Raw genomic sequence first — 13,891 nt, forward strand, 5'->3', positions numbered from 1 at the left:
GTCCCTCCGAAGGAGCAACACAAAGAGAAAATTCTATTAAATTTTGATCTACAAATTTCATAATTATCTACATCAACATTTGACGGATAAACCCATCATTCAATTGAGATTCCTGTTACCACATTCAACTATCACAGCAGCTGTTTCAAATAAACCCAGCTGCACAGAGCACTGCGGGAGAGGGACGCCATGAAACCTCCATTTGTCCTGGTGCCTTTGAGGGCTCAGTGCCCTGTGCTCTGATCCTGCCAAAACACTGAGCCTTTTATTTGACAAAGGAGCTCAGGGGATCCGCGTAACACCATTTCCTGCCAATTTATTTCCGATATTTAAAGACACATAGGAACTTCTCTCAGGGTGATCATCACAAACCCTATCTAATCCTAGAAAATAAGTACACTTCAATTCCAGCTACCCCAAATATATAAAAAAACATTTTTGGTTTATTTTTTTATTTAGAATTAGGGCATATAATTATAGGTTTAGCTACAAGCTTCCTGCAGAGTGCAAACGTTAATATAAATGCACGTTTTAAAATTCAATTGATTCAGAAACATTGTATAAACAATGTATTTTATTATAAAAACATGCCTTGTTTCTAAATGGCAAAACTCCAATTTAATACAACAAATTCTGTCATTATTTATGACTGATGTAAACTGCACTGCAAAAGCCATAGCAAACGATACAATAAGATGTTTGTTCATGCTATGCAAATGTCAATCAAAGCTTGAGGGCTGGTGAGATGTTTAATGTGAGAAGATTAGATTGATTCACGTGTATTAATAACAGGGTGCTATTTCAGAAGAAATCAAAGGAAAACCATCATCCTACTGAATAATGAAATGTCTCACACATTACGAGAGGTGGATTAGGAGGCCGGTGAACTTTTAAAATTCAAAATGTAAGCTTGTAATCTTCGACTTAAATATGCCAATTTTATGGTATTTTGGCCGCAGGTGTCAGGCATGAAAAGAGCATCGACTCGTACTTTCAGATGATCAGGGATTATTGATGCCCAGAAAATCGATGTTGCCACCCTTCACGTTAAAATTAAGACAGCAGGAATCAATACATTGCATAGCTAACGGATTAAATAGTGTTTTAAATCAGATATTCTGAGACTTTTGTGGCTTTTATTGATAATGAGAAGTAAAGGACAGAAACCGGTTTGGGAAATCACACAAGCCAAACTTGATCCCACATATTTTACTACACCACAGTTTATGAACTTTAAAGACTCCAATTTAAAGCTAAAACGGTCTACCCTTAAAAGTTGATGTTTATATTTGTTGGTCTTTTTCTTCTAGAGTGTTATTTTTAGGGAGATAAACATGCACAAATCTTCAGTGCCTGTTTCTTCATTTTATTTTTCAACACCAAGTTATTGTATGACCCAATAGAGACCCAACTCTATTCTAAAAAGCTTCAGTAAACAGTTTCTTTCACATCTTTATATCTATAGCCTAGCTGTATTCTTTACACACACAGAGAATCTAATATAAACCGACCATCGCTATTGGGGCAAAACCTCTGTGCATAATCGCTGTGATGAAACTTATTTTGCAGCCAACAGATCTGTATACCAAGGCCTGCGAGTGGTCTAGCATCCCCCCAAAAAAAAGATATCACACACGAATGCTTGAGGAGATCAATATAGCGGCGACACAAACAGGATGTTAAGATATCAGTTGTTTGCACAAGATATCACCGGTTCAACAGTTGCAGTTCTTGCCCGAGCTCTGCAGGAGCGGCAGACAGTAACGTTGTAAAGTTTCACATTTATCTGACCACATGCCGAACAATATACGTGCATAAACTACATAAAGTTCTCGTGAAAGAACCCAAAGCCACTCTGAAACATTCAGTTTCAAATAATCTTTCACAAAGACTTTGATTTTGAGAGACACTAAAGCACAGGTTAATATCCCAGCTGTAGCTGCACGGATAAGACACGAGACTATCAGAGAGCATTCTGTGCTAAAGTCTCCCATTTATAACCCATAAACCGACAAAGAGCCAGACTAATTATGTCAACTAGCAGCTTGTGAACAGCCCTTGATCAAGCTAATCACCAGTAAAACAGGTGTAGAACATTTTCAGACCCCGCCCCTGAAATCAGAGCTATGAAAGGCGGAAATTAAAACCTCATTCGATTTCTGTATTTGAATAGCCAGAATAAGAGGATGAATGTTGCATGAAATTTTGAATAGATCTGATAGCTAAACGCTAAAACGAGTTCAGAAATAGACACTCAAGACCTTGATGAACACTACAACACACACTACAGAACTGCTGAATGTGAGACTGGATAATTCTGACTCATTCACGCATCTTAGAAATTCTTATTCAAATTAATTTCTATGGCACTTTTCCCAACGTGCATTGTTTCAAAGCAGCTTTACAGAAACATTTTAGCACACGCATTAATTGCTTTGATTCAGAGCTCAGTAAGTCATCTACTGTATGCAAAATTCCCTCTATATATTAACTAAATTTGCCTTCTTATGACAAAAATCTAATTTCATTATCTTCAAAAAGCATTGACTAACAAAGAAGGGATTTGAGCTGATAGATGTGATAAATAAAGCAGAAATACACATGAGGACACCCAAAATAAGACTAGCCATAGAAATGGCAACAACAGACCAAACGTGAAATTACATTATGATATACAATAATAAAATACACAGAATTATCACTGAAGTGTTATGTGACACACTGAGGTCAAAGGTCTTTTCTCAAAGGACTTGTGGAGTCCGTTCTTGCGGGGTAACCTTGGAAGAAGAAACTTGGATGGATACGCCGCAATGACTTCTAGGATGTCAATCAGGTTTGGTACGAGCAAGTCTGCATTAATGCATCCTTGATATCAAGAACACACTTGTGTACTTTCATGGGCTCTCTGTTCTTGAACATTGGAACCAGACTTTGGCGGTTCATGATGACATAAAGCGTGAACACAAGGACGCAAGATCGTTTAAGATCACATTGTGAGAAACAGCCAGAGAGAAACAAAGAGATCACACACTCAAAAGCACTGGTCAGACAATTCGCAATACACAGAAGCGATAAAATCGCTGAAAATCTCATTTTTATTTTACATTTTCCACGTGATCACACATGTATTACATGTCACATTTTTACCTGTAATCCCATGGGCTTTACGTGAGACATACACAAAAATGTTCCTTGCTTTTCTATAAAATCTAGAAAATGGAGGCAATTAACTTAAATAGGGATTATAGTAAACCTACCACCTTATTAAATAAATGCCATTGTTGCCCTCTGCTGTGATTTAAAGTACTATTGTTTTACAAGGGTAGGTACACCTTGAAATAATATTTGAGTCCAATATGCTGCTTCAACTCTGTGCATTCAATTCACCATATTTTGTAAGACATGATAAAACAGTTTACAGTACATTATCCAAGCTCAACATATGGACCAAACATGCTGTGTCACTTAATTAATAAAAACAACAACGTTGGATTAAAAAAGCTCCCATCTGTCGTATATTCGTTATTTTTAAGAACAAGCCGAGACAGACTTTCTGCGTTTTTAAACTGTGAAAACAACTGTTTCATAAGCAGTGCTGTATACGGTACGACGATAATCTCATCTCAAGGATTAGTGTCTTTATCTGCAAGAGGGACTCTGTTCTGTTATAGCACTACGGTGACATAAACGATTTAAACAAACTGTTTTCATCAAATTGTACTAATTCAGTGTTTGGAAAACGCTTAAATATCCGATATGACAATGTGGGTTATTTACACAAGAAGCATTCAGTGTTTTTCTTCTTCAATTGTACATATGCGTCAGATGGACGTCGCGTCTTGCTGTTATTTCTTCAGTGTCTCCAGTCGAGTTTATAAGACGGCGCGTTAAGTTAAACAGGTAAACTTTTGTCAAAGACATTCCGTGTGAACTGCACCGTTTCGTTACATCTATCGGTTTTGAACGCAAGAGTTGACTTGTAAAGGTCTGTTTCTGCTCATTTGAGATATATCCGATATATCGTAACGATGGGGTTGCAACGAGATTACTTAAACATGTAAATGTCAATATAAATTCTGTGCAGCCTACTTGGATGAACAACTCTAAAACTCTAAAACGACTTACCCTGACAACGCGTTTGACTCAATGAGACGGCCAGAACCAGCAGCACAAACAGTGAGTTCTTCTGGAGCACAATCCGCACGCACATTCTGCAACGACTCCTGAAAACACTGTATAACATGTCCTGACGTAACACAATCCAATCGGAATTACTCAAAGGTCAAATAAAATGCCCGTAAAGTATTGTAAGCCTACAAATCGGTAAGAGCTGCAAGAGTACGAATGTATCTCAGGCTGCTATAAGCGGATTGATCGATGTAGAGGTTCAGCACCACGGACAGCTCCACCGCATCCGCACTCCAGTCAACCGCGACACGGCTGGAAACTTCGGACAGCAGCCTGGCGATCATCCAGCAGCGCGTCATTTGACTCTGTTAGACATCAGCTTTTGTGTGCGGGGAGGTACAAAGCAGTATTCCATCTGATAGAGAGAGGAGATATGCTTTCCTAATATAACAAGAAGACAAAGTAACACTTCAGCGCTGTTGGATGGGGACGAAAGATATCCAACGTCTTTGTTTCAATTCTATAATAATCAAGAGAAGGTCGTTTTCAAGTTATCAGCAGCAATGCACAGTGACAATAAGTTTTCTGTGTATTTAAGAAACACAAAATGTATTAATATCATTGCACTGAATATCATTAAACGAAAGGGATTTACTTAGAAAATAAGTGAGCCCACCTTCACTTGCAGTGCCTTATAATACAGACTGCATGAAAAAGCAGCTTCACAGTTATAAACAAAAAAGCAGCCAAAAAGTATGCAAACTTCAAGTCACAGCAGTACTTATAGTAAATCAGTTCTGGTTGAGTTTGAGCAATTCCAAGTTGGTGAGCATTAAGCATTTTTCAATCGTACATGCATCAAGATGAAACATCAAAATCTTAGAGGTCAAGTGTGCAATTTTTGGAGGATCTATTGAAAGAAATGCAATATAATATCAATGTGTTCAGAGGTGAATGAAGACATTAATAATGATGCGTTGTGTTGTTTGTATTACCTTAGAATGAGTTGTTTCTATCTACAAACATCCTTGCATGGAATTCCCCATTTTTTTCTACAGTAGCCCTAAGGAACAAACGGCGGTTTGTAAATGTGTATATCCTTTGGCAAAGAAATGATACGCGACGACATCTTAGTTCTGTGTCAGCCACCAACATTTTTTTTTGTACGTCAACTAAAATGACCTTGGGTTCAGTTCAGTAAACATAGCCACAAAAATTGGTTAATTGCAAAAGTGAAAACGGCGAAGGAACGGAAAAGATTTAGCATCGTGTATTAGCAGATGCCACATGGTTTCATGCATTAGCAGATGCCACATGGTTTCAAGCATTAGCAGATGCCACATGGTGTGATAAACTTGTCATACAATGCACTGAATTCCAAACATTTAAATAGCTAAATACTTTTGGGGCCACAGGAGATCTTCGAAAGTAAGACGAAAACAGCAATAAAACACAAGAAGAAAAACTGAAGCATGAAGGAGATCCTTAAGTTGCATCAGCAGGATCTATTTTACACTTTGTGTTGTTTGGCAAATGCCTGTAACTCATTGCTCAGACCTTGAGCCAGTGATTTCAGCTCCACAGCACTGCTGAGTCGGTCTGTCTGGCTAATGAAAATCAAGGCTGTGAAATACAGTGGCCGCGGTGTCAAGGCAATGACGCCAACATCAAACTCACAGGCTTTAAATAATTTAGAATGATGCTGACTAAATAACCATTAAGATAATATTACACAGACAATAAGCTACAGTTTAACATTTCTATGTATAAATCTATAGTTTATTGGATGACTTTTTATTTACAGGTCTATTCATAACCAGAATATATTAATCATTAGAAAAACAATGTTATTGTAAAGGGTTTTCTGCATTAACCTAATCTGAGATATTGAATTTGAAGATGCAAAATGCAATCAAAATGCACTTTTCATATTTTCCTAATAAACTTAAAAGAGTTCGTAAACCTCTCACAAAGACTTTTGCACTTCGGTTTATTTAGTATGTATGTCCATGTTCCCTCACTGTAGGCAAAATCAGATACTGTAGATACACACAAATGCAGCATTCTCTGTTCTCTTTCAGAGGTAAGCTGAGATCCCTCACGTGTACCAAAACAAAATATATCAAGGAAAGCCACATGTCTGAGATAAGCATACTTGAACTCCGCTTCTTTACCTTCATGACACCCTCCATTATCTTTGAGCCTGTGCGCTTTCTAGAAAATCTATTGAGATGGTATTCGCATGAGCTTGTGTAACAGACGTGTTATGATTCTATATAAAGACTTTTTTTCAGTTCAGTTCTGGGGTCCAAAGCATGATTTTAAAGGTTTCTGCATCTCAGAACATATTCACACACCTGTGACCAATTTTAAGACAGAGTAAATTATTCAGAAGGCAAGAACAAACATTACACTGTTTGCATGTAGGGGTGGTAATATTAATATTCATGAGGGAGGACTGAAGCTCAGACTGCTAAGAAGTCATTTTAATAGCAAATGGTGAGTTGACATGACATTTCGAGCAGCGTTCAGCAATGTGACATTCTATATTTCAACTTTTATTTGTATAATAGTTATATTCTTATATTCAAATAGCATTTTCTGCTTTTAAATGATTTTCCACCTATATAATTCTGACGATTTTCTGTAAACTAATGTCAAAGACTCTTAGAAGATTTTTAATGTTTAATTGTGTACGAGCCTAAGTGTGACTTAAAAACAATTGAATCAATTTTTTTTAAGAATATGCCTACCTGCTCAAGTACTACACTACCCCAGAGATCATAGATTGAATTAGCAAACGACCTACAGTAGAAGTAACTTTTTATGTAGCCTACATTTTCTGCCTCAAGCCAAATATTATGATTTATCTATTGGTTGGTTTGGACAACAACAAAACACTTTAAAGTTGCAACAAAACTAATGTGGAATAAGCAACAAACCAACGTTCATGTTCGCGGTCACGTGTATATTATAATAGCATATTAATAATTCAGATGACAACAAATCTTACAATCAAACTAAAGTTGTTGTTGTTGTGCGTATAGCCATGTGTGTGTACGTGACTGATGTCTATAAAAAAACTATAATTGAACTTCTGGTTGAAGTAGAGTTTATACTATATCTACACTGCGATTGACAAAACTCATCTGACAAAAGCAACATTTTTAGCAGGCGACTGCTGCTCATGAACGTGCGCCTTCCTGTAGCTCAAACTCATGTTTCAACGCAATTTATTTCGGAACTTTCCTGCCCATAATGGTCTTTGTTATTATGCTATTCCAGCAAAGTTTATTTAACCTCAATCATTACGTGGTATAAAGACGTTCAAAATAATTACCGTCTAGTTATAAATACTGAGAATGTGTATAAATCCTAATAAGTGTGATCCCCTTTTTTAAAATTTCTTCTCTGGGTTCTTATCTAAAGAGAATAAAGCCCACATTTACCCACGGGTTCCCTCAGGTTACAGTCATGAAGAGCAAACAGAGCACCCATCACCATAAGCGTTCAGTTAAACCCAGGGGCCTGCAGCAGACCTGCATTGGCATTAATAAGCAGAATATCTGCATGACACACAGTCCCTGTAATCGCTCCAACAGACCTACAGAAGACCCAGTCAAATAATAACATCTCCCTGTTTTAGCGTTCATTTGACTTCACTTGATTAACGAAAATGTTACTAAAAGTGTAGCAATACAGAATTTTTTGATTGGAAAATAATTATTTTTTCATCAAGGCAATTTCAAAATATGAAAACATGATGAAACAAGATGAAATAAAAAAAAATGTTACCTCAGGGATCCAGTGAAATATACAGGCAAACCAGATTGTTCTAGCTAGAAAAACAAGCAGTCTCACAATAACACAATAATCCACACTATCCTTGGGTTGCATGTATTGCATGTATGCTTTATTACATTATGGGAAGTAGCTTTATTGGACTATATATGTCAATATGTATATCACATTATATAAAACGTAGAATTAGGCATAAGCCTATGTAGCAAATCTGTTTTATTGGATACATTTAAAAGTTTTCTGTCTTTGTAAAAATTTCATCACTTTACATAGAAGCATCTAGTTTTGTGTTGTGGTTGGTTGCAAAAACAATGATCTTTGTGGAAACACAAGACATGTGACATGCGGTTGGATAGGCATTATTAGTTTTTGTAAGATAATTCCAAGATTCATTTAAGAGTGATGGCATAGCACTGATAATTCACTTACCAAAAGAGAATTCCGCTCTATTAAAAATGACCTTCACAGTGTCAGAAATCTCACAAATTATCACTATACTGTACGAACTGTAAACTGGAGGATTTTCTGCTGCAAAGGGCAGTAAAATGTTTAATTTAATATTTTATTAATCAGAGTTTTGCTATTTGGAGAATGTGCGAAGTGGCTATAGGAGCAATCATAACAGCTTTTTAATTAGCTGATATTTGTGGGAAAGGTTTGGCACGCTGCCTGCAGGACTAGACAAAATCTGAATGGAACGTTTTGTCAGCAGTTATTTGTGCAGTTTGCGTAGGATGCGGAGAGTCGACGTTCATTGTCATTGTATTCTGCAATGTACAGCTTCAGTAACATAAGGACAGATTTACAGCAGCACAGATGTTTTATGGGAGTATGTGTTCAGAACTAAAGACATGTTTTGCAATGCACCATTATGTTTTATTCAATTTGCATCAAAAATTACTTTATTCTCAGAATCAGCCCTTGTCATCTTATAAAAATGAAGAATTTTTTGTCATCTTATCAAATTGAAGTGCATTGAGGTATTTTGCAGGCAAATGCATCTTTTCCCCTACAGAATTAATTCCATCTGTTCTGCTGATGAACTAAGGAATTAAATGGATAATTAATTTTCAGTTTAAGCATTTCTGAAATGTATGTCTTTGGGGGACTGATGATTTGCATACTGTGGAGATCATTATAATCGAAATACTGAAAAACTATTTTTAGTCGGTATAACTCTTATACTTATAAAGTTTAGTATCAGTATAAGTATGAACATATTCTGAGCCCTCTAGTTACAATCAAATCAAGCTGTTAAAAAACTATTATCAGCTTGGAATGGTCTTTGTCCCAAGTCTCAGTGACATCACTCAACACATAATGGACATTCCCAACACCGGCTTCAAGCGGGAATCACGCAGCGTGAAGATCAGAGCCTATTTATTAAGGGAATAATAAAGTGAATTTATATTGACTTGGTCTGACAACAGCCACATTAAAAGACCATTAGCCAAAGCAGAAGAAATCTATTGTAAGTCCAGAGAGGGACATGTTAATTAACTCTGGGAGTCTGGCAGTCAGTGGAGGGCAACAGACAGGTGTTAAATCAAAGGATTCTCTAGAACTTGTAAAGAAACCTGCTGAATGCAAACTGCCTAAACCAAGTGGTCTTAGCTGGACGCAAAGCCTAGCCAAGCCGGTGTTTACGAGAAATAAAATTTTAGACACAGGCCGAACTCATACTGAGTTCAATACCCCAGCATGCCTCTCCTGTGCATTCATATCGCACTGTTTATCCAGGACCCCCTAGAGACTCCAGGGATTAAATGCTATTCTTGTGTTTGCACACTGCGTTCTTTCTAGTCTGCCAGACAGATGTTCTTTTAAACCGTTGAAAAGAAGCTAAATCCAAATGAACGCCATTGTCTTTCCAAACAGCGATTGATGATAGTTTAGCAATTGTAAAAGGAATTGAGTCTGTTTACTACGCTGCAAAAAATAAACTTCTTTTATAAATAAAATTCTTTTAGTATTTTTGTTTTGCAGTAAAAAAATCGAACAAAAAGACAATTACTTGACAAGGAAAGTGACCAAAGTGAATAAATCTTGTTTTAAAGAAAATATACAAATAACCTGGTAAAAGTTAAACAGGACAAATTTCACCTACCTCAAAAAACCTTTGTCTGAAAGCTACACAAAATCTTAAAACGAATTGAAAGCTTTAAGAGGCACTGAAATTAAACAAATTTGAACTGACATTAAAATCTAGTTGCATTTTGTGTAACTTAAAAAAACTAGTTCAGCCAACTTAATATTTTGTTACAAGTCAATTTTGCTTAACCTAAAAATTGAAGGCTTAAAAGTGTTAGATTTTTTATAATGTACGTAATTCAAGTCTATTTATTTATTGAATCAAAAAAAATAGAATACATTACAACCTTTAAAACGTGTCAATGTGTTTTATTTACAATAAAACCAATGCAAAACTTGCATTTATACAGTATATATCGCTCTTATATATTCTTGTTACTGCATAAGCCACTGCACAGATAAAAGTATCTTGTCTGCATGGTATTTCCATAATAAAAGTCGCATTTAATGCATAGAAAACCAAGAGAGGACACACATAACATACCACACATACACGCCACTCACACACAAACAAAACGTCAGAAAGTATTAGACTCTCATTAATAATATATTGTACTTTGGCAGAGTTCAAATATGTATGACTTAATTATTGCTGCCTTAACTTAAATGTCATTTAAGGCCAAAACATGATGCATCCCTCAATATAATAAAATGTATTCATGCTGCCATTTAGTAAACCAGTGCTAAATTAACTTCTAAGATGTCTGAAGAGAAAAACAGAGAAGGATAAATGGCCTATTTCATTAATTTAAAACCAAGACAGCGTTACACGTTCACTCAAGCAAATTCAAGGCAAAATGTCTCAAAATCAAACAAAATAAACATACATATTAGATAAAGATGACCTTTTTCACAATATATTACTTCATTTCTTGGAGGCGTTTTTGATGAAGACTGAGATCTAAATAAATATAAGCTGCAGAAATCATGAATAAACATGATGTTTCATAAAGACTAGCAGAAAAACGCTCATTGTTAGTTATGAACAGACTAAAGTGTCAGTACCGGGGAAAATGTAAACACGTTTTCAGTGCATGATAAGATCTATGCTGCGCTTTCTGAAGGCCGGGCATCACCATCCCCATCATTAAGCGTCTTCTCAGTCTGTGTTGCTTCTTTGTCCAATCCAGCATCGGCTCCGTCCTGCAATGTGTGGGATCTATACAAAATGTGGCTGGAAAAGACAAAACGTTTTTTTTTTAGAAACAATGCTTCAATTAAAAGAAGGATAAAACATGACATTGAAAGGTCAAATGGGCACAATCCCATGCACAGATCGATAAAATGGCAAAGGTCCTTCACCAGTCACAAATGCACAAACATTCAAACCACTTTCACAAAAAATCAATAAGCAGATGCGTGTTAGTATGTGGGTTGAATCTATCTGCATGGTCAATGCATGCCTTTGGGGGTCATTAGACTTTCTTTTGACCTCATGTTTGGAGTCTGGAGGTGGAACACAACATGCATTTAGAGAAATGCTTTAGCAAACTTCATTCTGGTTTGTCCGAAGTAACATGTTAATAAAACCACTCTTCCATCGTCACCTCAATCACTGTCAGGCTTGTAGAGATACTTCATCACCAAACTGTCCACCTTCTTCTTTTGTTTCTTCATCTCTTTTTTGCTCGGGGGCCGTTCTTCCGCACTGTCCGGATCTCCGTCGGAAGCCTTCTGGGCTGGCATCCTCTTCACGCTATTCGAGCTACGATGCGAGACGGTTGATGCAGAGCTTGAAGACGATTCCGACTCCGACTCGGACGATCGTGACTCCCTCTTCTTTGAGCTTTTGGCTCTTTTCTGCTTGGAGCGTCGCCGAGAACGACCCTCAGAAGCAGAGCTGTCAGACTCCGAGCGTCTGCTCTTCTTGTTCTTCTTCTTGCTGCTCTTTGAGCTTAAGGAACTGAGCGAGCTGCTGCACCGTATTGAATCTGAAGCAGAACGTCTTAGGCTGGATCCAGCACGACTCCGATCTTCATCATCCTTGTCCTCTAGCAAACTCTTTTTGTCTTGATCCTCTCCTGCAGCATCTTCTTCCTCATCCGAGTCTTTCAGGCTGTGACGTTTGAATTTGATCGGCTTAAAGCTTAAAACTTCGTTGATGGCTTTTTCCAGATCCGGGTCTAGATAGTTGCGATGACTCACGGGTTTAATGTCAGAGGTATCCGGCTTATTCTCAGAGGACTGCAGCTGTGCGGAGGTTGACAGACTTCGGCCAAGCGAGTGTGGACTGTACGCGGCCACGCTCACAGAGTCAACGTCATCATCATCCTCATCATCATCACAAACTCCGAACTCACTGAGCCGAGTGCTACGCGCCAGAGAGATTCGAGAACTGACGCTGGTGTTCCCGGGACTGCGGCTTCTAGATCGTTGGCTCAAACCTGTACTGTACTCACTCCGGCTGTCATCCATCCATGAGGTACTACGGCGCAAACTGAAGCCGCTCACACCCGACCGAGCATCCTCGTCCGGGTCCAACCCACGACGGATGGAAACCCGGCTTGGGGTCAGTGAGGACACCGTAGACTCTTTGTCAAACTCTGGACTGCTCTTGGTCCAGCGTCGATCCAGGCCTTTCCTGGCCTTGTTGGAGGCCTCAGAGTACGCCTGAGAGATCACAGAACTACGGTCATCCATATCATCGTCAACTTGAGGCTTATCGGTGGATTTGCTCCTAGCTTTACGCAGCGATAGCCGGTCCGGACCGTCTGACTGCTCCCGAAGGGCACTGAAGAGGGAGTTCTCGTCCCCTGCACCTCCATTCCAGTCCTTCTGATGAGAGCGCTTCCTGTAGCTAAGCGAGCTCATCACAGAAACCGAGCGGCTCTCGTCTGAATCTTTTTTTAGTTCTTCTTTTCCCTCCTTCCCTTCTTTATAATTTTTCGAATCTGCATTAGCAGCATTGGAGTGTCTAATGGCGGATGTAAAAAACCGTGAAAACATTGACAGATTTGATTACGATCACATAATATAAAAGCATGGGAGCCGTGACAGAGATAGACAGGAATTCAAGGAATGAAAGAGATCAGAGAGGTAATTTAGACAGAAATAAAAGGGATTATTCTCCTAATGGCGGCTACATTAAAGCACCATACTAATACTAGTGTAATGAATCCAACACTAATCCTATACTATATATAACACTTTAAAAGATTTATCTGTGAATCAATCAGTGGAAGAAAGAAAGTTAAATGGGTAACCAATTTATGATGACAGAAATCGTGATTTGCTAAGCTAAGTCTTTTAATAGCATAGCATATCATGTCATTTCAAACCTGTATGTCTTTCTTTCGCATCTCCTATAAAATAATATTTTTTGAGGAATGTTGTTAAACAAACAACACTGGCCCCCATTGACTTCAATTTCATTAAAACATTTCTCAAAATATCTTCTTTGGTGTTCCAAAGAAGAGTCATATGCAGGTTTTACACGACATGAGGATAAATAAGTGACAGAATTTTATTTTTTTGTAAACTATCCCTTTAAGATTTATTTATAATAATCACAGAAAGTACAGTAGATTTCTCAAGCTGCGGAGACTTCAATTGTGAGTCCAACTCTTATGATGAATCTCCAGGAACTAAAAAAGCTTCATACTTCATACATACCTTGTCTTCTGACTGCCCTCATCCAAGACCGTCTTTGTGGATCCCTTACTCTTGGAGAGCAAGGACTTTATTCCATCTACCCGGTCTTCCACTTCTGAGTCCATATCAGAGTCATCACCACTGAAAACAACAGAATTTCACTCAGATATAGCAAGAAAATACAGAATTTATTTTGGTTGGACAAGAACAAGACAACACTTTAGGTAGCTGTTAGTACCACACATGGTTTTTGCTTTAGGTGTAGAAGCCCATAGAAAAA

The 13,891-nt window shown here is 37.8% G+C and overlaps 2 protein-coding genes across 3 annotated transcripts in view; both read right to left on the reverse strand.

Moving 5' to 3' along the window:
- The window catches only part of sez6a (seizure related 6 homolog a), a 30,614-nt gene extending 26,223 nt beyond the window's left edge, over positions 1-4,391 (reverse strand). For both annotated transcript variants that reach the window (XM_056735729.1, XM_056735728.1), the window contains exon 1: positions 4,126-4,391. In XM_056735729.1, coding sequence (XP_056591707.1) covers positions 4,126-4,243 — 118 coding nt within the window. In that variant the 5' untranslated portion in view covers positions 4,244-4,391. The remainder of the gene's footprint in view (positions 1-4,125) is intronic.
- Positions 4,392-10,310: 5,919 nt separating this feature from the next.
- Positions 10,311-13,891, reverse strand: part of myo18aa (myosin XVIIIAa) — a 36,784-nt gene continuing 33,203 nt past the window's right edge. Inside the window, exons 40-41 of the mRNA XM_056736257.1 lie at positions 13,633-13,752; positions 10,311-11,194 (exon numbers count right to left, since the gene is read on the reverse strand). Coding sequence (XP_056592235.1) covers positions 11,065-11,194; positions 13,633-13,752 — 250 coding nt within the window. The 3' untranslated portion in view covers positions 10,311-11,064. The remainder of the gene's footprint in view (positions 11,195-13,632; positions 13,753-13,891) is intronic.

The sequence above is a fragment of the Triplophysa dalaica genome, chromosome 22, assembly GCF_015846415.1.
Source record: "Triplophysa dalaica isolate WHDGS20190420 chromosome 22, ASM1584641v1, whole genome shotgun sequence".
Lineage (NCBI taxonomy): Eukaryota > Metazoa > Chordata > Actinopteri > Cypriniformes > Nemacheilidae > Triplophysa > Triplophysa dalaica.